At 42.4% G+C, this 26315-nt stretch overlaps 1 protein-coding gene across 3 annotated transcripts in view; it reads left to right on the forward strand.

The window, feature by feature from the left end:
* MAP3K12 (mitogen-activated protein kinase kinase kinase 12) overlaps positions 1-26315 on the forward strand; it is a 164494-nt gene that overhangs the window by 116187 nt on the left and 21992 nt on the right. For all 3 annotated transcript variants that reach the window (XM_060762871.2, XM_060762870.2, XM_060762872.2), the window contains exons 2-7: positions 2219-2726; positions 8518-8701; positions 10145-10336; positions 17926-18084; positions 18780-18938; positions 21581-21689. In XM_060762871.2, the coding sequence (XP_060618854.2) occupies positions 2255-2726; positions 8518-8701; positions 10145-10336; positions 17926-18084; positions 18780-18938; positions 21581-21689 (1275 nt within the window). In that variant the 5' untranslated portion in view covers positions 2219-2254. The remainder of the gene's footprint in view (positions 1-2218; positions 2727-8517; positions 8702-10144; positions 10337-17925; positions 18085-18779; positions 18939-21580; positions 21690-26315) is intronic.

Genomic DNA, 26315 nt, shown 5'->3' on the forward strand with positions numbered 1-26315 from the left:
ACAGCTTTTGGGGTGCCATATTTTCTGCATTCTTGGTCCAAATATTTACTACATACACCAAATATAGATGATGTAATAAAGAGCAGAAGATCTGGCTCTGCAAGAGAGAACAGGAAGGTGACACTTAGGCCCCTTTTAAACTGCCAGATAATCCAGGTTTTCAAATCCACATTATCTGATTTGAATTGGATTTTCAAAGTCCCTTTCCAGACAGGCCCAATATCCCAGGATCTGTGTATCCCAGATTATTTGGCAGTGGGGGCTCATATAATCCAATTTAAAGCAGAAAATCAGGGATCAGATCCTGGGATATAGGGACTGTCTGGAAGGCCTTAAGTCTGCATTGCCATCTCATCCAGTTCAAAGCAGATAATGTGGATTTTATACAGCTGTGTAAGGGGCCATTGTCACTGTTTCATCAGCATTGTAGGACGGGATATCTTGTACCTCCTGCTGCAACATTCGCACTCTTAGGTTGGATCTGCACTGCCATATAATCCAGTTTCTGGATCTAGATTACCTGATTTGAACTGGACTATATAAGTCTACACTGCCATATAATCCAGTTCAAATCACATAGTCTGGATTCAGAAACTGGATTATTTGGCAAGGTAGGTTGAGCCTAAGTATGCAATGGTAGGTATACTGGGGGCTTCTGGATCCAGTTGCATCCAGGCCAACAGTCAGATGTGTATGGGTAAAAGAAGGCACCTTGGTTTGTTCCAGTTGTCTTAGACTAGGACAGTGGTTCTTAAACTTTGCTCCTCTAGATGTTTTGAACTTCAGCTTCCAAAATTCTCAACTCTTGGACAAGCTGGCTGGTGTTCCTGGAAGTTGAAGTTCAAAAGACCTGGAAGGTCCTCCAGATGTTTTAGACTTCACCTCCCAAAATTCCTGACTGTTGGCCAAGTCAGCTTTCTGGGAGTTGAAATCCAAAACACTCGGAGAATGAAAGCTTGGGCATCACTGCCCTAAAGTTTGCAAGACAGGTCTCCTCTCTAAACATTTCCAAGGCCATATAAAATCCAGATTACCTTCTTTGAACCTGATTATATGGCAGTGTAGACTCATACAATCCAGTTCAAAGCAGATAGTGTGGATTATCTGATTTGATAATCTGAATTATATGGCAGTGTAGATGGGCCCTAGACCCTCCAGCATTATCCTACAATATGCTTCCTCTAGGGGTTGTTTGTTCAATAGGGTTTGCTATTACCCATAGTTTTATATATCTGTGCAAAGTCCTGGAACTTCTCCGTCAAAGATTCAGGTGTCACATTTTTGGCCCTTCGAATGTCCCTGAATAAAGGCCCTTCTACACTGCCATATAATCCAGAATATCAAGGCAGATAATCCACTTCGTTTTGAACTAGATTATCTGAGTCTACACTGCCATATAATTCAGTTCAAAGCAGATAAACCCTATATAGTTCCGGCACAGTTTACCTATCCGAACATATTTTCCTCTATGAACCATCAAGGCTATTAAGATGTTCTGGAGGGGCCCTGATCTCAGTCCCACCACCCTCACAATCGTGTCTGGTGGGGACGAGAGACAGAGCCTTTTCTGTTGTGGCCCCTCGGCTATGGAACGCTCTCCTGATTGAGATCAGATCTGCCCCCTCCCTCCTGACCTTCAGGAAGCTAGTGAAATTCTGGCTATGGAACAAGGCATTCCCAGAATATGGCAGAGAATGGCAATTGACTAAAGTTATCGACCACATATGCAGACTGAGTGGGACATGATTTTACCTTCACGAACTGGCTTTTATATATTTTAGTCTATATGTATTTTAATTTATTGTTGATGTACAATGTTTTAGATTGTATTGTTAGCATTGAATCCTTGCTGTTAGCCGGTCTGAGTCCCTCTACAGAGGTAGAGAAGATCGGGATACAAACGTTTTAAATAAATAAATAATAAATAAATAATCTGGATTTTATACAGCTGTGTGGAAGGGGCCTGAATGTTCTGTGGTAGTGATTCAATCATTTGGAAGCAATGAGGGTCGGAACTGGAATAGACTAAACAGAAATGAGAACGGATTATTAAAATGAGCATGTAACTAACTATATGATCCAATTTCCTTTTGATATACTGGCTCAGGATATAGTTATTACTAAGTCAACATGTTGCCCTACAAATCCCACAAACTCTCTAATCCTATTAACAATCTGACTCACAGTTATTTTTCTCTCTCTTTCCCTCTCTCCTTAGGGACTAGCTGCACGTTATTCCAAGCCGCACATCACCATGGCATGCCTGCACGAGACCCGCACACCTTCCCCCTCCTTTGGCAGTTTCAACACTATCCTAGCGGAGAGCTCCCTCCGAAAATTGGACCCGGATGCTTTAGACAGCACCCCGGAAAAGGACCTTACACCGACGCAGTGTGTGTTGAGGGACGTGTTGCCCATCGATGGCGGAGGAGGAGGTGGAGGGGGGCACAGCCCTACCCCCAGCGAAGAGACCCATGACCAGTTTGCCAACAGTGTCCTGCAGCTCCATGAAAATGAAGCTGGGGGCCACGGAGGAGGAGGTGGGGCCGGCGCAGGGGCCGGGGCTGGCAATCCAGAGGTACGAGCCACCCGCTACCATGCTGACCAGGTTCGTCTCCACTGCCAGTCTGGGAGTGGCTTCCTGGAAGGCCTCTTTGGTTGCCTGAAGCCCGTCTGGACCATGATTGGCAAAGCGTATTCCACTGAACACAAACAGCAACAGGAAGGTGAGTAGAAGGACTTTTCTGCACAGGCAACAGCAGGGAACGGTTGGGAAATAAGAAAACCTAACCATGGCATCAGAGCAGCTATGGTCTCCAAACTTTGCCAAATGCAATTCTTAATGCAGTGGGCAAAGTGCATGGTTTGCATAGATCTCTAAGGCCCCTTCTACACTACCATGTTATCTGCTTTGAACTGGATTATATGACATTGTAGACTCATCTAATCCAATTCAAATCAGATAATGTGGAATATATGATTTGGTAATCTGGATTATATAACAGTGTAGAAGGGACCCAAGTCTTCCCCTTGCATCTCAAGGAAAAGTAGGACAAGACGGATTTCTGAAATTCAAAATGGTAACTGCCAGTAGGCATACAATAAGCAACATTAATTTGTAGATGCACCAGGGAGGTAATACAGAGTATGAAAAATGTATTGCATGACTACAATTCCCAGAATCCCCACAACCAGCATGGCTTGGATTGCCGGAATGAAAATTGGTGGGTTCTGTATCTTTAATTACTGAAAAATCCAAAATGCACAAAAGGGTGATAATGTTCTTGGACACCCAGAATTCAGATAATATATCATGCAAGCTTTCAAAGCTTCACTGGCTTATTCATCAACTAAAGATGTTAAAAATCACAAAGGAAAAGATAGGTGATGATGTTAGATTAATGGTCCCCAGCCTTTGGGGCTCCAGGTGTTTTGGACTTCAGCTCCCACAGTTCCTAACAGCTGTAAGATGGCTGGGATTTCTGGGAGTTGAAGCCCAGAACATCTGGAGGCCCAAAGGTTGGGAACCACTGTATTAGGTTCATAGCCCTACATTTTGTCTCAAATGTTCCTCTATTATACTACATAACACAATTTTTGTCTCTGGGTTATACATGTCATTTTCTAATTGGTTCTATCATAAAAACATGAAAAAAGTTTATTAAACTGCAAAAAACTTTTTTCATGTGGTACATCGTGCAGCACGTTTTGCTGTAGTTTTTCAATGAATCTCTCATCAAGTCTCAACCAATTCAACATAGTTTGTGGCAACCACAAAAATGACGTTTCTGGAGTAGAACAACTACTTTCAAAGTAAATTATGGCACAATTAAACAGGAAGTAACACTTTCAAACCAGGAACAGAAAAAATTCAAATATAGTGTCTTCACTAGCCTTTTGAGGTACTATAAAAATAAAACTTGCAAATTGAACTTCAAATAAAAGAGGTTTCTATTTTTGGAGTCCCTATACTGTTATATCTCTTAATTCCTTGAGGTTTTTACCTCCAACAAAGGGAGCATTATCTATAGAACATGGAGCCATGGTGGTGCGAAGGGTTAAACCCTTGTGCCAGCTGAACTGCTGACCTGAAGGTCAGCGATTTGAATCCACGGGACAGAGTGAGTTCCTGTCTATCAGCTCCAGCTTCCCATGCAGGGACATAAAAAAAGCCTCCCACAGGCGTCCCTTGGGCAACATCTCTGCAGATGGCCAATTCTCTCACACCAGAAGTGACTTGCAGTTTCTCAAGTAGCTTCTGACATGATAAAAAAAAACTATACAACACCTCAATGTTTTTCCAGATATGACAGTACAGTTCCTAAGATATTGAGTATTCTCTGCCTAAGAAAGGAGCAGTCAGCTTCACACAGGCTGGACCTGCCCGGATCTCAGGAGAATTTATTTTTCTGCTGCTAATGGAGTTGAATTTTTTATTATCCGACTTTTATCACCCTTTGTCCCTCGTTATCGTGTGGCCCAAAAGGGGAATGGTCTCCATCCCCATTAAAAGGATACCACATAATTTCAACTTCCCTTGAATCTGTTTTCTTTAGTGATTGTGTACAAGATGTTTCTTGTTATCTATCTGTAGTAAAGGTTTCCCCTTGACATCTAGTCCTGTCCCACTCTGGGGGTTGGTGCTCATCTCCATTTCTAAGCCAAAGAGCCAGCGTTGTCCATAGACACCTCCAAGATCATGTGGTCGACATGACTGCATGGAGTGCTGATACCTTCCCATCAGAGCAGTACCAATTGATCTACTCACATTTGCATGTTTTCGAACTGCTAGGTTGGCAGAATCTGGGGCTAGCAGCTGGAGCTCACCCTGTTCCCCGGATTTGAATCACCAACCTTTCAGTCAGCAAGTTCAACAGCCCAGCAGTTTAATCTGCTGCGCCACCGGAGATTATCTTGGTATCTAGCTCTAAAATAATGAATACCTGTTAAAGTTCCCTTTTCTATATAATCATTAAAGGTACATGACTAATAACCATGTTCCTTTTTCTTAAAAAAATACAATTTCCAGCATGGCCTTGAAGGAAATATAGGAATTATAGTCGTAACAGTAGCATTCCCAAGCTCTTCTCTGCTTCAGAACAATGCAGCTTCACTGATGTTGTCAGGCTAAAGGCCTACTTGTAACTCCAAAGGACGGGAAGAACCTTATTAGTGCAAATGCTATTTGTCATGTTCATTAGTTTGCTCTGTGATCTTTTCTACTCCACTCCTGCCCACAAAAACATGGTAACTACCGATTCTCAGGGATCATCTGTGCCCAAAAATGAGCTGTACCAGTTTCTGTTTTAATAGGGTATGTAACCTTTGATGCAATCTTGATATGTTTGGGGAAAGAGGGCTCCTTGCTCCAATGACACATCCAAGTAGTAAGAGATTATTACTGCTACCTTCGGTGAGCTTTCAAAAGAAAGAGAAGTTGATCCAAATGCCAACAATTAGACTTTCAATGCCCACTACTTAAGGCCCCTTTCACACAGCTGTATAAACTGGATTATATGGCAGTGTGGACTCAGATAACCCAGTTCAAAGAAGATATTGTGGATTATCTGCCTTGATATTCTGGGTTACTGTATATACTCGAGTATAAGCCAACCCGAATATAAGCCAAGGCACCTAATTTTACCACAAAAAACTGAGAAAACAGATTGACTTGAATATAAGCCTAGGGTGGGAAATGCAGCAGCTACTGGTACACTGCAAAATAAAAAATAGATTCCAATTAAATTACATTAATTGAGGAATCAGTAGGTTATATATTTTTGAATATTTACAAAAATGGTAACTTAAGATAAGACTGTCCAACTCTGATTAAATGATTATTTACCTTCTTCAATGTAAATGTGCTTATGTATCCTTCCAATAATAATAAAGAGAGGAAAATAATAAATGTAATAATTGTGGATTGTGACGCAGCTGGCTGAGTGTCAGTTGCATTAAGATCACTCTGACCAAAAGGTCATGAGTTTGAAGCCAGCCCGGATTGGAGTGGGTTTCCAACCAATTGTGTGTAGCCTGCTGTTGACCTTTGCAACCCGAAAGACAGTTGCATCTGTCAAGTAGGAAAATAAGGTACCACCTTAAAGTGTGAGGAGGCTAAATTAACTGATTTATGAGGCCATAAAGAAGACTCCAGCAAAGCATTCCAGCGGGGAAGCATGCGGGAATGTGGAAGTGCTTCATCAGCGTCGCAGATGGACGATTAAAACGACAGCTCCCCGGCGGCCAGAAAAGTTAAATAGCCTCCGTGTATGTCTGTATATGTTTGTATGTCAAAAATTGGCATTGAATATTTGCCATATATGTGTACACTGTAATCCACCCTGAGTCCCCTGCAGGGTGAGAAGGGTGGAATATAAAAACTGTAAATAAATAAATAAATAAATAAATAAATAAATAAATAAAATAAAAAGAGTAAAATAATGAATGTAGCAATGACAACAATTATACAGTAAAATAATAAATGTATAATAATAGAGTAAAATGATAAATGTAATAATAATAAATAGAATAAAATAATAAATGAAAAGAAAATAATAATAATAATAATAATAATAACAATAATAGAGTAAAATAATAAATAACCTTGACTCGAGTATAAGCCAAGGAGGACTTTTTCAGCCTAAAAAAGGGGCTGAAAAACTAGGCTTATACTCGAGTATATACAGTATATGGCTGTGTGGAAGTGCCCTTAGTCTTGCATTTCTCCTTAAAGGAGCGTTGCTATTTTCCCCATTTCCAAATACTGTCTCTGGATGCTCGGATATTAAAAATATCAGTTTAATGATTACTCATTCCGTCAAAGTTACTCCACTCAGCTTACGACTTGCTTAGACAGCAGGGAGAAAGAAAATACTTGAGTGACATTCATTGGACCATTGTACTATTGATTTGACATGTGCCTTTGTCGAATGCCATGCTGTTATTTTCCCCATGGTTCTGTCTTTACTCAGACTGAGGAAAGCCCAACTTGGGGGTGGGAGAAAATGAAAACAGGATGCTTTTAGAGCCACACTTCCATCGTTCTTTTTTTTTTTTAAAGACCATTCTTTTGATGTGATCGGAAAAGCAAGACTGTCACAACTCAGCACATGCTCCCTTTAGCTTTTTACAAACGTGGCCCCTTCCACACTGCTAAATAAAATACGCAGAGAGAGAAGTTGATTCAGATGCCAACAATTAGACTCTCCCTTTTCATACAGCTGTATAAAATCCACATTAAACTGGATTATATGGCAGTGTGGACTCAGATAACTCAGTTCAAAGCAGATATTGTGGGATTTTCTGCCTTGATATTCTGAGTTATATGGCTGTGTGGAAGGGTCCCTAGTGGCAGTTATAGCAGGATGTATACATGCCTTAACTGCCGTACTCCACATAGTATGACTTTATGACTTGTAACTTTATGTGTAATTTGCTGTGGAAGAGTGCAGTAAAATTCATTGAAGTATTCTGGGAGTTGTAGTCTAAAAAGTAACTTTTCCATTGCTCTGTGATAAGGGTCAATCCATGTCAGGAGCAAATGGACACTGATTAATTGGTATAACTATATAGTTAATATGTTAAATGTGAAAATTACAAATTGCAAATGGAATAATATAGATTAAATTGAAAAGGTTACAATAAATAAGAAGATGTGGGAACCAGTTAGGAATTATTTAAAGAATGTGCTAAGATGTGGAGAAGAAAAATTAAGACTGAGACCAGAAGCCACTTGCAATTTCTCAAGTCGCTTCTGACACAATTTAAAACAAAGGTCAATCCATAGTCATTTTAGAATACAGGTTGAGTATTTTATATCCTAAAAATTTAGGACAAGAGGTATGTTGGGTTTGGGATTTTTTTCAGACTTTGGAATTCCTGTATTTGCGTATACTTACATAGTAACATGTCTCAGAGATACAAATCAAGTTGCATCTCCAAATTCAAGTATGTTTTATATGCACCTTAGGCCCCTTCTACACTGCCATAAAATCCAGATTATCTGCTTTGAACTGGATTCTATGGCAGTGTAGACTCATATAATCCAGTTCATAGCAGAGAATGTGGATTTTCTGCTTTGATAATCTGGATTATATGGCAGTGCAGAAGGAGCCTTGGACAGAGGTCCAGTCATGAAGGAACGATGCCGAGTGTTCAGTGAAAAGGCATTCATTTGAATGAATGTGGTGTACAACATGAGACTTCAGGAGAAGAAGAAAAACAAAACAAAGGGGTTGAGGCCCTTCCCACACAGCTGAATAAAATCCCACATTATCTTCTATTATTATTATTATTATTATTATTATTATTATTATTATTATTATTTGAACTGGGATATATGGCTGTGTGGACTCAGATAAACCAATTCAAAGCAGATATTGTGGGATTTTCTGCCTTGATATTATGGGTTATAGGGCTGTGTAGAAGAGCCCTGATTGCCTAATCAGAGAAGAAGTACGGATCAATAACCTTTCACTGATTAACTGTGAGCTACCACTTTTTCCCCTCTCAATACAGACCCGTGGGAAGTACCCTTTGAAGAGATTATGGACTTGCAGTGGGTGGGCAGTGGGGCGCAGGGGGCTGTCTTCCTGGGACGCTTCCATGGGGAGGAGGTGGCTGTCAAGAAGGTGCGAGACCTCAAGGAGACAGACATCAAGCATCTGCGGAAGCTGAAACATCCCAACATCATTACCTTCAAGTGAGTATGGAGCACGGCAGGACTCCTCATAGGATAGCCTTGTGGCCACTTGAGTTGTGTGGGATACTCTTGAGCTGCCACCAAGATCCTGAAAATATCATGCAATAACAATAATAACAAAATACCCGCAGGAGCTACAAACCACATACAAGCACACCACCCTGCAATCCTTCTGGGTCCCCCTTTTTTGGAAGCCAGTCAATTGCCAACAGACCCTGCTTAACAAAAAGGTCTTTGCTTGGGTTGTTGTAGGTTTTTTTGGGCTATATGGCCATGTTCAAGAACAACATTTCTCCACCTGGGGGTAGAGGGGTCATGAGGTGATGTTAGAGGGGTCGCCCAAGGCCATCAGAAATCACAGTATTTTCTGTTGGGTCATGGGGGTTCTGTGTGGGAAGTTTGGTCCAATTTGTAGGGTTCAGAATGCTCTTTGATTGTAGGAGAACTATAAATCCCAGCAATTACAACTCCCAAATGCCAAGGTCTCCCCCCCCCCCCCCCCAAACTCCACTGGTGTTCACATTTGGGCATATTGAGTATCTGTGCCAAGTTTGGTCCAGATCCATCATTGTGTGAGCCTACAGTGCTCTTTGGAAATAGGTGAACTACAACTCCCAAACTCAAGGTCAATGGCCACCAAACCTTTCCAGTATTTTCTGTTGGTCACAGGAGTGCTGTGTGCCAAGTTTGCTTCAATTCCATCGCTGGTGGAGTACAGAATGCTCTTTGATTCTAGGTTAACTATAAATCCCAGCAACTACAACTCCTAAATGACTAAATTAAGCCCTCCCCCCCCCCACCGCGCCAACCCCACCAGTATTCAAATTTGGGCATATTGGGTGTTTGGTCCAGTGAATGAAAATACATCTGGCACATCAGATATTTACATTACGATTGATAACAGTTTTGAGCTAGCAACAAAAATAATGTTACAGTTGGGGATCACCACAACATGAGGAAATGAATTAAGAGGTCGCAGCATTAGGAAGGTTGAGAACCACTGTTCTAGAAACATTCTCTCCTGACGTTTCGCCTGCATCTATGGCAAGCATCCTCAGAGGTTGTGGGCCTCACATTCTCTGAGGATGCTTGCCATAGATGCAGGTGAAACATCAGGAGAGAATGCTTCTAGAACATGGCCATATAGACTGAAAAAACTACCAAAACTCCAGTGATTCCAGCCATGAAAGCCTTCAACAGGTCTTTGCTTGCTTGCCAAAAAGGGCAACTGGAAAAGCAGCCCAGACTGCCTTAAGAGGAGACTGAGAAGTGGCTTCTTAACAGCAATATGACAGCATTGTTCCACAAGGCACATTACAAGTGATTGCCTTTGGATGGTCATCTTCTGCCATTTCCCCTTACCTTAACAGACCCACATAGTTCTCCCACACATGGATCCCAACCATTGCCTCAATATGCCTTGTGTTTTCTCCCTTTTCTTAGGGGTGTTTGTACCCAGGCTCCCTGCTACTGCATCATCATGGAGTTCTGTGCCCAGGGCCAGCTGTATGAGGTGTTGCGAGCCGGGCGCAAGGTCACACCCTCCCTGTTGGTCGACTGGTCTATGGGCATTGCCGGCGGCATGAATTACCTGCACCTCCATAAGATCATCCACCGTGACCTCAAGTCACCCAAGTAAGAAGTCAATTCCCAAGGGATCTCTGTGTCTCTGTGTGTGTGAAGGACGCTGAAGACAGTTGGACAAAGGGAATCAGGAAGTCAAGGATGGAATGGTCATGGGCTAAGCGATTTCCCAACATGTAAAGTTCCCCAAAGTCATAATTATGAGGGCAGTGTGCGTGTGTGTGGCATCCATATTCCTCATTAAAGTAACCCAGTTCCTGAGCCTAAAAAAACCCACATTTGTAGTCTGCATAAATTATGTAGGTCAAGCAATGCAATGCTTGCCATTTCCTCCCCCACTGCCAATGCTGCTGTGGATGCAGTTTTAGAGCATGATCTTTGCTATTACTGCTATTTGTATTTGCGGTGAATTTCATACATTCGATGGTAATCTGTTAATCTACACCTCTACTCTTGGGGGGTTAGGGGCATAGGAACCCTGTAATTTGATCAATATGGATGGGATTAAATTCTCCCATCAGGTAATTTAAGGAATAAAAACAAGAGGAATTTATTAATTTAGAAGCACAGAGGATTAAATAAAACTATGCATAAACTGTGCGTAGATCAGTGTCAGAATCCAAGGTGGAGGGTCACACTGGGGGTGAGTTGAGGGGTAATTGTATTGTGGCGGGTTGTCTATGTATTATTATTATTATTATTATTATTATTATTATTATTTAAAACTTTTGTATCCCGATCCTCTCTACCTCCGTAGAGGGACCCAGACCGGCTAACAGGAAGGTTCAATGCTAACAATACAATCTAAAACATTGTACATCAACAATAAATTAAAATACATATAGACTAACATACATAAAAGCCAGTTCGTCAAGATAAAATCATGTCCCACTCAGTCTGCATATGTGGTCGATAACTTTAGTCAATTGCCAGTCTCCGCCCTATGTTTGTAATGTATTGTGGGTGCATTACCATTTTAAAACCCCTGTGCCGGCAGGACTTAAGACTGACAGGTTGCAGGTTCAAATCCGGGGAAAGGTGGATGAGCTCCCTCTATCAGCTCCAGCTCCTCATGCGGGGACATGAGAGAAGCCTCCCACAAGGATGATAAAAACATCAAATCATCTGGTTATCCCAGATTATCTGGCAGTGCAGACTCATATAATACAGTTTAAAGCAGAAAACCTGGGATCAGATCCTAGGATAAGTACCTGTCTGGAAGGTCCTTTAGTTTCAAATGTTTTAAGGGCTGTTTCATTAAATCCTGAAAGCTAATGAGTACTACTTCGTTTTAAATACGGTAATAAACAACAGTAACAAATTACTGCAGCAAAGGATCCCTCCAGCAAAGGATCCCTCCAGCAAAGGATCCAGCAAAGGATCACCGCCTTGTCGGGGCGCTGGAGCTTGAGCACCTCAATGATGTCATGAGCGAAACCGTGAAGGGCCACCCAAGACGGGACGGTTGTGGCAGAGAGGTCAGACCAAGCGTGATCCCTGGGGAAGGCAATGGCAAACCACTCCAGTATCCTTGCCAAGAAAACTAAATGGACCAGTACAACCAGAGATATGTCGGTATGCCATTGGAAGATGAGACTCCCAGGTCGGAAGATGGCCAAAATGCTACTGGGGAGGAGCAGAGGATAAGTTCAACTAGCCCCAGATGTGATGACGCAGCTAGCTCAAAGCCGAAAGGAAGGCTAGCGGCCGACGGTACTGGAGGCGAACGACGAATCCGATGCTCTAAAGATCAACACACCATAGGAACCTGGAATGTAAGATCTATGAGCCAGGGCAAATTGGATGTTGTTATTGGTGAGATGTCAAGACTAAAGATAGACATTCTGGGGGTCAGCGAACTGAAATGGACTGGAATGGGACATCAGATGACCACCAGATCTACTACTGTGGACAAGAGGAACATCGAAGAAATAGAGTAGCCTTCATAATTAATAAGAAATTCGCTAAAGCAGTGCTTGGATACAACCCAAAAAATGACAGAATGATCTCAATTCGAGTGCAAGGAAAGCCTTTCAACATCACAGTGATCCAAATATACGCCCCAACCACAGCTGCTGAAGAAGCAGAAGTAGATCAGTTCTATGAGGATCTGCAGGACCTACTGGATAATACACCAAAAAGAGACATTATTTTCATTACAGGAGACTGGAATGCCAAGGTGGGAAGTCAAATGACAACTGGGATCACAGGCAAGCATGGTCTGGGAGAACAAAATGAAGCGGGACGCAGGCTGATAGAATTCTGCCAGGAAAACCCGCTGTGTATAACAAATACTCTCTTCCAACAACCTAAAAGACGGCTTTATACATGGACCTCACCAGATGGTCAGCACCGAAATCAGATTGACTACATCCTTTGCAGCCAAAGGTGGCGGACATCCATCCAGTCGGTGAAAACAAGACCTGGGGCTGACTGTAGCTCAGATCACGAACTTCTTATTGCCCAATTTAGAATAAAACTAAAGAGATCAGGGAAAATACACAGACCAGTTAGATATGATCTCACTAACATTCCTAGCGAATATACAGTGGAAGTGAAGAACAGATTTGAAGGACTAGATTTAGTAAACAGAGTCCCAGAAGAACTATGGACAGAAGTCCGTGACATTGTTCAGGAGGCGGCAACAAAGTACGTTCCAAAGGAAAAGAAAACCAAGAAGGCAAAATGGTTGTCTGCTGAGACACTGGAAGTAGCCCAAGAAAGGAGGAAAGCAAAAGGAAACAGTGAAAAGGGGAGATATGCCCAGTTAAATGCGCAATTCCAGAGGTTAGCCAGAAGAGATAAGGAACTATTTTTAAATAAGCAATGCATGGAAGTGGAAGAAGACAACAGAATAGGACGAACAAGGGACCTCTTCCAGAAAATTAGAAACATTGGAGGTAAATTTCAGGCAAAAATTGGTATGATAAGAAACAAAGATGGCAGGGACCTAACAGAAGCTGAAGAGATCAAGAGAAGGTGGCGAGACTATACAGAAGATCTGTATAGGAAGGATAACAATATCGAGGATAGCTTTGACGGTGTGGTGAATGAATTAGAACCAGACATCCTGAGGAGTGAGGTTGAATGGGCCTTAAGAAGCATTGCTAACAACAAGGCAGCAGGAGATGATGGGATCCCAGCTGAACTGTTTAAAATCTTAAAAGATGATGGTGTCAAGGTGATGCACGCCATTTGCCAGCAAATATGGAAAATACAAGAATGGCCATCAGACTGGAAAAAATCAACTTATATCCCCATACCAAAAAAGGGAAATGCGAAAGACTGCTCAAACTTCCGTACAGTGGCCCTTATTTCTCATGCCAGTAAGGTAATGCTCAAGATCCTGCAAGGAAGACTCCAGCAATACATGGAGCGAGAGTTGCCAGATGTTCAAGCTGGGTTTAGAAAAGGCAGAGGAACGAGAGACCAGATTGCCAATATCCGCTGGATAATGGAGAAAGGCAGGGAGTTTCAGAAAAACATCTACTTCTGCTTCATTGACTACTCTAAAGCCTTTGACTGTGTGGATCATAATAAATTGTGGCAAGTTCTTCGTAGGATGGGCATCCCAAGCCACCTTGTCTCTCTCCTGAGGAATCTGTACAAGGACCAAGTAGCAACAGTCAGAACTGACCACGGAACAACAGACTGGTTCAAGATTGGGAAAGGCGTACGGCAAGGCTGCATACTCTCACCCAACCTTTTTAACTTGTATGCAGAACACATCATGCGATGTGCGGGGCTTGATGAATGCAAAGCTGGGGTGAAAATTGCTGGAAGAAACATTAACAACCTCAGATATGCAGATGACACCACTCTGATGGCCGAAAGCGAGGAGGAGCTGAGGAGCCTTCTAATCAAGGTGAAAGAAGAAAGCGCAAAAGCCGGGTTGCAGCTAAACGTCAAAAAAACCAAGATTATGGCAACAAGAATGATTGACAACTGGAAAATAGAGGGAGAAACCGTGGAGGCCGTGACAGACTTTGTATTTCTAGGTGCAAAGATTACTGCAGATGCAGACTGTGGCCAGGAAATCAGAAGACGCTTACTTCTTGGGAGGAGAGCAATGTCCAGTCTCGATAAAATAGTGAAGAGTAGAGACATCAGACTGGCAACAAAGATCCGCCTAGTCAAAGCCATGGTATTCCCTGTAGTAACCTACGGATGTGAGAGCTGGACCTTAGGGAAGGCTGAGCGAAGGAAGATCGATGCTTTTGAGCTGTGGTGCTGGAGGAAAGTGCTGAGAGTGCCTTGGACTGCGAGAAGATCCAACCAGTCCATCCTCCAGGAAATAAAGCCCGACTGCTCACTGGAGGGAAAGATACTAGAGACAAAGTTGAAGTACTTTGGCTACATCATGAGGAGACAGGAAAGCCTAGAGAAGACAATTATGCTGGGGAAAGTGGAAGGCAAAAGGAAGAGGGGCCGACCAAGGGCAAGATGGATGTTTGGCATCCTTGAAGTGACTGGACTGACCTTGAAGGAGTTGGGGGTGGTGACGGCCGACAGGGAGCTCTGGCGTAGGCTGGTCCATGAGGTCACGAAGAGTCGGAGACGACTGAACGAATGAACAACAACAACAAATTACAGGTTTACATGAACGTATATGAAATAGAAATGAGTGGTTTTGCAGTACCCACTTTCACCTTGAGGGTTGCTGAGATATTACACATGGAGCCATCCATTGCACATTGGCAGCCAGTGTGCCACACTCCAATGTGCAATGAATGTCAACAGAAGTCCCTGATGAACAATTCAAGTGCCTAGTATACATTAGAAATTAGGAATGCCCGGTGCATACTGGAAACAACCAATGCATTCTTGTCAGTGCCTGTATGAGCCTCTTTGCAGTTCACTAACAGAGTTGCATTGCATTTCCACAATATACATATAAATTCATAAAATTACAATTTTAGACTATAATTTAGAATCACAGCCAATCATTTGCAAACTATTATGTTGGTTTAAAAAAATAACTTTCATAATTTGATTGGAGATGAATGGTGATACTTCTCCTGGAAGAGAAGGAGGGAGGAAGAGATAAAGGGACAGACCAGAAATTGGCCTCTTGACTTTTCAGTGAGAAAGCAACGTAAGAGATGGATGGGCACAGGGCTGCCTAGATTGCCTAGGCTGGCTAGCAACTGAATGCATTTCTGCTTCTTCCTATTGAGACAAGCAACAAAACTTTGGTAAGAGTGGTTTCAGAAAGGAAAGCTTGGCATCCCCGAGATGTTCCGCCTAATAAATAATAATAATAATAATAATAATAATAATAATAATAATAACTTTATTTGTATACCATCCTATATCCCCAAAGGGACTCAGAGCGGTTTCCAACATATAAGGCAAAACATTCAATTGCCGGAAAGAAAAACCATACAGACAAATCATCATCATCATCTTTATTTATACCTCGCCACCATCTCCCCAACGGGGACTTGGAGCGGCTTACATGGGGCCAAGCCCGAACAACAAATTACAATATAAAAATACAAATTGCAGTAAAATAACATAACGTTAAAGTATAAAACATAAAAACATATAAAATAATATATACAGAAAACGGAAACCAAACATAATGACAGAGAGCTGGCTGCATGATATAAAATTATTTGAAAACTCTGAGTGAGATAAGGGAACAGAACTAATTGTAAGGAAGAACTCATAGAGAGACAGAGGAATAAACAAACCTTCGAAAATAAACATAATAAAACATAAAAAACTGCTAAAACATACACAAAAAATGTAAAAAAACAAAACAATTTCACTATAGCACCATCAAATGGGTTCAAAATACCAACGTCCAGAATTAGAAAATGAGCATGGCCAACATTAAAAATATGGGGCAAGCGGTAGTGCAACAGACTATCATAGGGCTGGGGAAGGGGATGAAGTGCCTAGGGAATAGCCAGGATGTCAGGTCCTTTTGGAAGGAGGACAGTGGGGGAGGGTTGCCTAATCTCTCTGGGGAGGAAGTTCCAGAGCTGGGGGGCCACCACTGAGAAGGCCCTTTCCTTTGTCACCACCAACTGTGCTTGTGATGGTGGCAGAAGTGAGAGGAGGGCCTCCCCAGCAGATCTTAAGGCCCATGACAGTACATAGGGGAAAATGCAGTTACAAAAATAGGCAGGGCCTGAACCGTTTAGGGCTTTGAAGGTCATAACCTGCACCTTGAATTGGGACTGAAAACTTATTGGCAGCCAGTGGAGCTGCTTTAATAGGGGTGTCGTGTGCTCCCTATCATTAGCTCCGGTTAGAAGCCTGGCTGCCGACCTTTGTACCAATAGTAGTTTCCGGGCTGTTTTCAAAGGCAACCCCATGTAGAGTGAGTTGCAGTAATCCAATCTGGATGTAACCAAGCCGTGGACCAGCATGGCCAAGTCAGGCTTCTTGAGGTACGGTCCCAGCAGGCGCACAAGCTTTAATTGTGCAAAGGCTTTCCCAGTCACCATCAACACCTGAGCATCAAGAGCCAGTGCTCTTGGTGAGTGTAACCTTGGCAAGCCCAGGATGAGTTTAACTCTGGCAAGCACAGGTTGCCACCCTATACCCTGATCGGCCTCACGACTGACCAGGAGGACCTCTGTCTTGTCTGGATTAAGCTTCAGCTTGTTAGCCCTCATCCAGTCCACCACAGCTACCAGACACTGGTTTAGGATCCTGGGAGCTTCCTTGGATTTTGGTGGAAAGGATTAATAGATCTGAGTGTCATCTGCGCAGAGATGGCACCAAACTCCATAACTCCAGATAACTTCATCCACCCAGTGGTTTCATGTAGATGTTGAAAAGCATGGGGGATAAAATGGAACCTTGCACAGGTCAATGGCCAGAGAGCTGAGTAGGTGTTTCCCTTTTCATCAACTTCACCAGAGAAGGTATTTCCAAATGCCTTCATATCCTTTAAGAGGAAATGCATTTAATACATTTGCAGGGGAAACACTGTATTCCATGGCTGAGAAATAATCCATTTTTCCATATTACTTCTTCAGTAGGATATTCTATACTTGTCCCTGCCAGCTTCTGCTCTTCAATTAGAGATGAAGTTGTGCTCCCCCTCCTGACCATTGAGAGCATTGCTTCTCTTTCCAATTGCCTCCCTTGACTTCTCACACTATTGCAATTAACAAAGCATATTACAACCAGTCCCTGACTTACAAATGACTCAGAGTTAAGAACGGGGGTGAGAACACAGGAAGTGAGAGAAATCTACTCACAGGAAAGGAAATTAATGGTTACCACGGGAAAAAATATTTCCACTGAAGTTTTATTACACATACAAATTCAGCTTAATTGTAGAATCATAGAGTTGGAAGAGACCATCATGGGCCATCCAGTCCAACCCCCTACCAAGAAGCAGGAATATTGCATTCAAAGCACCCCGGCAAGATGGCCATCCAGCCTCCAAAGAAGGAGCCTCCACCACACTCCGAGGCAGAGAGTTCCACTGCTGAACAGCTCTCACAGTCAGGAAGTTCTTCCTCATGTTCATATGGAATCTCCTTTCTTGTAGTTTGAAGCAATTGTTCCGTGTCCTAGTCTGAAGCCATTGTTCCATTAAGAACAAACCTATGCAACCTATCTTGTTTATAATGTATTCCATTTCACATTTCTCATCATTTCTTTCCTTTCCACAGCATGCTGATTACTTATGATGATGTGGTGAAGATCTCTGACTTCGGTACCTCCAAAGAGCTCAGTGACAAGAGCACCAAGATGTCCTTTGCCGGCACAGTGGCCTGGATGGCGCCAGAAGTCATTAGGAATGAACCTGTTTCTGAGAAGGTTGACATCTGGTGAGCTGGGAAGATGGAGGTACAGGGAGACCAAGCCAAGGGAGATCAGCAGATATAGCACAGGGGCAAGGGATGAGCTTGCCCCTGTACTATATGTGCACAATCCTGGGAGCTGCAACTCCAATCAACCTCACCTTTCTGTTCTAAGCAATCACATACTAGAAAGTATCAATCTCCAAAAAATATTTGGAGTCCAAGATTTTTTTCAGTCCAGGATTTGTTATGGGTTTTCAACACTCAAAAACATGTTTTGACTATTTATAATACTCTTTCTATCCCTACTCCACATGCACACACACACAGAGCGACCAACATTGTACCGTATAGATATGTTTGATTACAGCTCCCATCCCCCCTCCACACATTCCTAATGTGATGTCAGACTGTTTATCAGAGGTAGCAGACTATGATTCCTATGGCAAATGTACATATTCAAGGAGTGTCTTTGTTGAACTGAACAGCCTTGCCCAATCTGGTATCCGCCAGATGTGCCAGACTATGCCTGCCATCATCATGCTGAGAAAGAAGGCAAGACAAGTGTATATGGAAGATTGAAAGTGAACCACAATTGAAGAAAAAAATGGGAAATATCTGGAAAAGAATACAGAAGGGGCAGTAGGATCAAGGTGGTAGTTCGTGTCCAACTTTCCCCCCTTCTCCTGACTTGATTTTCATTCCTTCTTTCCTCATATCAGGTCCTTTGGTGTTGTTCTCTGGGAGTTGCTAACAGGAGAGATCCCTTACAAGGATGTGGATTCCTCAGCCATAATCTGGGGTGTGGGTAGTAACAGCCTCCACCTGCCTGTACCAACCAGCTGTCCTGATGGTTTCAAGATCTTGCTAAGACAGTGCTGGTAAGTCTAGAGCTACATTACTTTTCTCTGGACACCTGGTGAGAACCTCTCTGAAGGTTGTTAAACAAAGACTAGGTGGCCATCTATTGGGAGTGGGGAGCTTTGATTGTGTGTTTTCTTTCATGGCAGGGAATTGGACTGGGTGGTTCTTGTGGTGTCTTTCAACTCCATGATTCTCTAACATAGAGTGGATGTGATCCTCCCAGCCTGCTCACTGGTTGGGCCAAATATTTTCCCAGATCATAAGCAAGCTGCCAAAAGACACTTGCATGTGATGATACTCTAGAGCAGTGTTTTTCAAACTCCAGATGTTCTAGACTTCAGCTCCCACAGTACCTAAGAGCTGGTAAACTGGCTGGGATATCTGGGAAATCCAGCCCAAAACCTCTGAGAAACAGTGCTCTGGAGATAAAATGTTTATGGCTGGGATCAAACTGAATAATTGGGAGAAATTGGATCCAAGGTTGGATCTAGATCTAGTCAGAGCAAAACAACTTCCTTTTGTGATTGCAGTTCCTCTTTGGGAAAACCTCCCTCTGACTATAAGGTGTGTTGTGTTCACAATACTCTTCCTTCCCCACATGTTGAACATATAGGAATTTTGCATTGCCCACCTTTGAAGCTGAGAGAGTGTAATTTGTCCAAGATCAAATAATAGAGTTTTGTGGCTGAGCAGATATTAAAACACTGGTCTCCCAGGCTCCTAGTCCAATACTCAAATCACTGCACCACATTGGGATTTCCAATGCCATGACTCATTTAAAATTTGTGTCCTGTTGAGAGCCGGCATGGTTTGAATGTTGAACTGGGAAATCAGGGTTTGAATTCCTGCTCAGTCATAGAAACCCATTGGGCAAATTCTGCCCTCTCAGGTTCAGAGAGAGGTAAAAATATATCCTTTCTGAACAAATCTTATCAGGAAAACCCTGTGATAGGTTCATCTTGCAGTTGCTGAAAGTTGGGAGCAACTTCAAAGCACACAGTAACAAACACATTGGATATATTAATGTCTGGGCCTAACTTAGTGTTTGTTTGCAAATGTTTGTTAGTGTTAATAGTTTTCAAAGTGGTTAAAAAGGTAAAGGTTTCCTTTTGACATTAAGTCTAGTCATGTCCGACACTGGGGGATGTTGCTCATCTCCATTTCTAAGCCAGTGTTGTCCGTTTATGCCTCCAAGGTCATGTGGCCAGCATGACTGCATGGAGCACCGTTACCTTCCCGCTGGAGTGGTACATATTGATCTACTCACATTTGCATGTTTTCAAACTACTAGGTTGGCAGAAGCTGGGGCTAACAGTGGGGGCTCACCCCACTCCCTGGATTCGAACTGCTGACATTTCAGTCAGCAAGTTCAGTGGTTTAACCTGCTGCCCATCACAGTGGCTAAATGCCAGCAAATAAATCTTGAGACATTTTGATGACAAACCTATTTATTACGCCTGAAGCTAATAAGTTAGTTAACACTTTCTGGGCTTTTTACATTTCAATTCCCTCTCACCTCATTATTGACTATTCTAAACACAACATCTTTCTGTGTGTAGTGTTTCTGTGCGTAGCTCCTTAGACAGAATGCATTTGTTAGACCACAACACATTTTGTTCTATTTGCCATTGTGCCATCCCACTTGTATGAAAGGCTTCCACACAAGTGCTACTAGAGAAGGATATCGCTCTCCATGCAAAGGGAATGATGCTACATGTATATCTGGTAAGAGGAAAAAAGGGATTCGCTCCAGAAATCAGAGTAATATTTTCATCTCCATTTAAGATATAAATATATCCCACTGCTTGTCTGTGCCATGCAAAAGTGCTTGTTTCACTTGTAGGAAAAAGAGTTCAAAGATGACCGCAACCTTTGCCTCTTTTCCATTAGTTACAGCAAAACTGCGGGACAAAAATGGCTAAATGGAATGGAAAGAAACAATAGCTGAAGTGTGTGGCACCAACACCTTCAAGTATCAAATACGTCGATTTATTTATTTATTTATTTACTTCACTTGTATATGCTCTTCTCAGCCATCAGGCGACTCAGGAATACATTTGCACCAGTATTCAGTTAATAATGGTTTCCTCCATACACCTGAAAATGCCATCTATTTTGTTCTGCAGCAGGCCCTCCACTTTCACAGAAATTAGGAATGCAAAACTCCCATGAAAATGAAAAACTGTAAAAAAATAATTAAAAAACACTTTTTTTTTTACCTAGGAGAACATATCTCAAGGGGCCCTTCCAGACAGGCCCTATATCCCAGGACCTGATCCCAGGTTTTCTACATTAAACTGGGATATGTGAGTCCCCACTGTCAGATAATCTGGGATAAACAGAAACAGAATCAGATCCTGTGATGTAGGGCCTGCCTGGAAGTGCCCTAGGAGTCTCTAGGTTCTCCAGTGTGTCTCTATGGTCAACATCCACCTCAAGTTCGAACTCTGGTGAAAGTTGACCCTAGAATTGAATTGACAGATGTAGAAAATCCTAGAAAGAACATATTAATTAACCCATATATAATCAAATCCACAAAAATTAAACCTGCAAATGTGGTGGGTCAACTATGCTTTCTGGCCCTAAATGCTCAGCCGGAGGCCTGTTCCAAATGCATTACATTCACCCCAAAATCTTTTGTTTCTTTTCCCTTCATCAGGAATAGCAAACCTCGGAACCGTCCGTCTTTCCGCCAGATCCTGCTGCACCTTGACATTGCATCAGCTGACGTTCTCTCTACACCGCAGGAGACCTACTTCAAATCCCAGGTGGGCTGCCTTGAAATCTCCCTTGACAAACAAATGCCATGCTTGGAATTCACCTTCAAGGCTGTTATCCATTTTTCTAAGAATCTAGTATATTACATCCAATATGATAAGCCACACTAGATAAAATGTCTGGGACCTGAAATCAAATACATCTGGAAGGCTAAATATTTTCTTGCACCGTCCTTTGTCCAAATCTCTAACCTAATATCTGCCATAGGTTTTGGACTTCATGTCCAATCAGCACGAGCCAGTAATGGTCATTGATGGTGGGAGGTACCAGTCGAAGAAATCTGAATTGAAATAGCTGGCAGAAGACCACTGTGCTGTACTGGCTCTCACATTTTAATATTTCTGTATATATACATATTTGTAGGTTGAGTGTTTCTTATCCAAAATACTTGAGACAAGGAGTTATTTGGATTTAAGATTTTTTGGATTTGGAATATGTTCATAATGAGCTACCTTTGATCCCTTCTACACTGCATATAAAATCCAGATTAGCTGTTTTGAACTGGATTATATGGCAGTGTAGACTCAGATAATCTAGTTCAAAAGAGATAAAGTGGATTATCTGCTTTGATAATCTGGATTATATGGCAGTATAAAAGTGGCATTAGAGATGGGCCCCAAGTCTAAACCAAAAATTCATGTGTGTTCCGTACATTTCTGATGGTAATTTTATACATTCTATTTTTAATAATTTTGTGCATTTAGCAACGTTTGGATACATTGAACTATCAGAAAGCAAAGGTGTCCTACCTCAGGGCCCTTCCACACAGTCATATAACCCAAGGTCCTTCCACACAGCCCTATATCCCAGAATATCAAGGCAGGAAATCCCACAATATCTGCTTTGAATTCGGTTATCTGAGTCCACACTCAGAAAATGTGGGATTTTCTGCCTTGATGTTCTGGGATAAAGGGCTGTGTGGAAGGGCCCCCAGAATATCAAGGCAGGAAATCCCACAATCTCTGGTTTGAACTAGGATGTCTGAGTCCACACTGCCATATATTCCAGTTCAAAGCAGATATTGTGGGATTTTCTGCCTTGATATTCTGTATTATATGGCTGTGTGGGAGGGCCCTTAGTCAACTTTTTGGACAGTATCATGTTTTGGAACATTTCCAAATTTTCATTTAAGCGAAGTTCTACTAGTATAACATAGAAAAAAAGATGTGATTTACATTTTAGCTTTTAGGAAACAGTTCTGTCAAACAACAACATTTTAGAGCTGCCACATGAAGGAATATTTTTAGATTGCAATCCTGAACTCACTCATTAGTTTGTAATCCCACCGAACCCAATGGGATTTACTTTTCAACAAAAATGCTTAAGACTTCAGAATTAAAAAACGTCCCTACTTCTAGTATTTCCCCCCCAGAGAATTCAGCTTCATTGTTTTGCTGTTTCCTACATTCTAGTTGCCTGCTGGAAGAGCCCAGAGTAATCTAGGTTAGACAGATGATCTACTGATGGGTAGTCCTGCTCCGAGGCAGGATTTGGACTCATTAGCCATTTTGTGTTTGGCATCTCTGGTATTGATTTTGTTCAGAGGCCAAAACTGCTTGGTCAGAATTCCTCCCTCCACAGATTCCACTTCTTGATGTTCCAAACATGCCATTAATTTGGCATCCTGGCTTTCTGAGGGCAGGATGTTTCATCATTTCTTGGTTTGTTTGTTTCCCTCCCTTAATGTTAATGTGTAAACCCTCACCCTTTCCCCTGTACATTTTAAATTTTTCTTCTGATATTTCTTTTAACTGGGTTGCTGTGAGTTTTCCAGTCTGTATAACCATGTTCCATAAGCATTTTTTTCTGACATTTCGCCTGCCTGTATGGTAGGGCATCCTCAGAGGTTGTGAGGTATGTGAAACACCAGGAGAAAATGCTTATGGAACATGGACATACAGCCTGGAAAAACTCACAGCAACCCAGGGATTCTGGCCATGAAAGCCTTCAACAACACATTTCTTTGACTGTTACTGAAAAGATCTGCTCACTTCAATGGGCTCTGTATGAGGCTGCAGACAGGAGAAGGTATCCTTCATCCCACACTGATTTCACTCCCTACATGTAACACTCTTGGGAAGAGATCCCGACTCAAGGACTGCAGCATTAAAGTTTGACAGGCAGAACTATACTACTACCGCTCTCACCTTTTCCAGGGGTGCATCTACACTGAAGAATGAATGCAGTTTTATACCACTTTTATAGGCATGGCTCAATGCTATGGAATCCTGAGTGCTGTAGTTTTATTTTTATTTTTTTTATTTACTGTATTTGTATACCACATTTCTCAGCCCAACAAGCGACTCAAGGCGGTTTACAGGGCAAAATTCAGTGCCCACAATACTTTAGTAAGGCACCATCACTCTTTGGCAGAGAAGACTAAAAATGTTGTCAAACTACAACTCTGATTATTCCATAGCACGAGCCACAGCAGTTAATGTGATTTCAAACTTCACTCATTCTACAATGTAAATGCACCCCATGTCTCACTGTTTGCCTTCTCCTGACCCAACTTGATGCACCTTCACTGGCTGATGAAAATTGGGGGAATCAATAGTCCAATGTATCTGATGAGATCTGTCAGAATTTTGCGAGGTTTTGGCAGATGATGTCATTGTTCTTCATCTGGCTATGGAAATAAGGCCTAGAGACATTCATTCATGTATGGTTCCTTTACACTTGCAGATGTCCTTTTTTGAGAACTGCAAGGTATTGCTTCTCTCCCTCCGCACCACCCAAAGCTGCCCTCCTAACTGACTGAAAAGCCCCTGAAGCCATCCTGCACAATCATTCGGTGCTTCGCTGCAAGCAGTCAGGCTTGGAGAAGCATCTGTCCTCACCCCCCTGAGCCAGACACAAAATGACGACATCAGCATTGAGATCTGCCAAGTCCTCCAAGGGTCTCAGTGCTGCTGTGCTCATTTTGCATCTGGCTTTGAAGACGTAGCCAGGCACTCCTCTGAGCCCACTTGCCTGTTTGAAATGAAGCATGAAACAGCCGCGTGGAGTGGCTTCAGGGGGGTTTCAGTAAGTCTGACAGTCCATGGCTCAACGTTGCATAAATCACCATGTGAATATTTACACTAAGATGGTGGGTATAAGATTGAAATTATAACCAGGTGCTTTTCCAATCCATTTCAGCCACCCAATGGATGGGGGCGGAGGGAGGGGGCAGCTAAATGATGGGTCTCATGGGAAGGGAAAAGCTTTGGTTGTTGTTATGGAGAGAGGAAGAGAACAAAAGAAGATGGGTACAAGCATTAAATTGACTGAAGCTTGGATCTGTCACTAGCAGGATGCCAGCTCTATTTGCCTTTGAGCCATTTCTGACATTGCAATTATTGAGGTATCCTATTATGGGACTTTCTGGGTTGAGAGTGGGTTTCCATAGCTGAGCATGGAATCAATAGAAAGCAATGCAAGGCAGAGGAAAACACACACACCCCAGTCAAAATCATAATCATAATCAAATGCTCAAAAGCAGGCATCCTCAAACTGTGGTCCTCCGGTTGTTTGGGCCTTCAACCGCTGGAATTCTTGACAATTGAACAAGATCGGTAGGGCTTCTGGGAGTTGGAGGCCCAAACGGCTGGGGGCTGCAGTTTGCGGATGCCTGCTCAAACCACAACAACACACTGAGGTACCAACTTAAAACTTAAGTGCTTCAGCTTGCTGCCACCTTCAGGCACAGCATGGCAAAACTGTCATTGTCCAAGGTAGACAAATTCAGCTTAATCATAGAATTATAGAATCATAGAGTTGGAAGAGACCTCATGGGCCATCCAGTCCAACCCCCTGCCAAGAAGCAGGAATATTGCATTCAAAGCACCCCTGACAGATGGCCATCCAGCCTCTGTTTAAAAGCTTCCAAAGAAGGTGAGACTTATTCATTTCCTTTCTTCCTCCATCCTTCTTAGAGGTTTTTTTCCCTTGTTCTGGAATGTTTACATAACAATTCTTATTCTAAAAGTTTAATCCACTGACCAATGCCAGATCAGGATAAGATTATCTATAATAGAGCATTGATTTTGTTGTTTTACAGAGATAGATCTAAATCAGAATAGACCCTGTTTGACTGCCACTTCCAGTAGCATTTTTCACTATTGGCTAGGATATATGGCAGTTGTGATGCCAACAATATTCAAAGGGCCACATGATTCCCAGGTGTATTCTAAATTATCGAGTTGCGGGTTTCAACTAGAGTTAGATGCATTGATGTTGAATGGGAGGTCAACACCTAGAAATATCCTATTGGATTTAATAGGTTGACTCTAGTTGGAACTAGCAGTTCGATTCAGACCATAATAATCTGCACTCAGTTTCTGACTTAGGGCTGGCCCAAAACATTTTGCTGCCTAAAGCGGATCAGCAAAGTCACAAATATCCCCACCTGCACACATCAAGATGCATAGAACACAATGTCAGTCAGGATGGCTTCAGAGGTAAAGCAATCATACTGGTGGTTACCTCATTCTATTTAATGCTCTAATTCCATCTGTTTTCCCATTTATTTCCATACCTTCCCTTTTTTTCGTGTCAGGAGCGACTTTGAGAAACTTCCAAGTTGTTTCTGGTGTGAGAGAATTGGCCATCTGCAAGGACATTGCCCAGGGGAC

The sequence above is a fragment of the Anolis sagrei genome, chromosome 2 (genome assembly GCF_037176765.1).
Source record: "Anolis sagrei isolate rAnoSag1 chromosome 2, rAnoSag1.mat, whole genome shotgun sequence".
Classification (NCBI taxonomy): Eukaryota; Metazoa; Chordata; class Lepidosauria; order Squamata; family Dactyloidae; genus Anolis; species Anolis sagrei.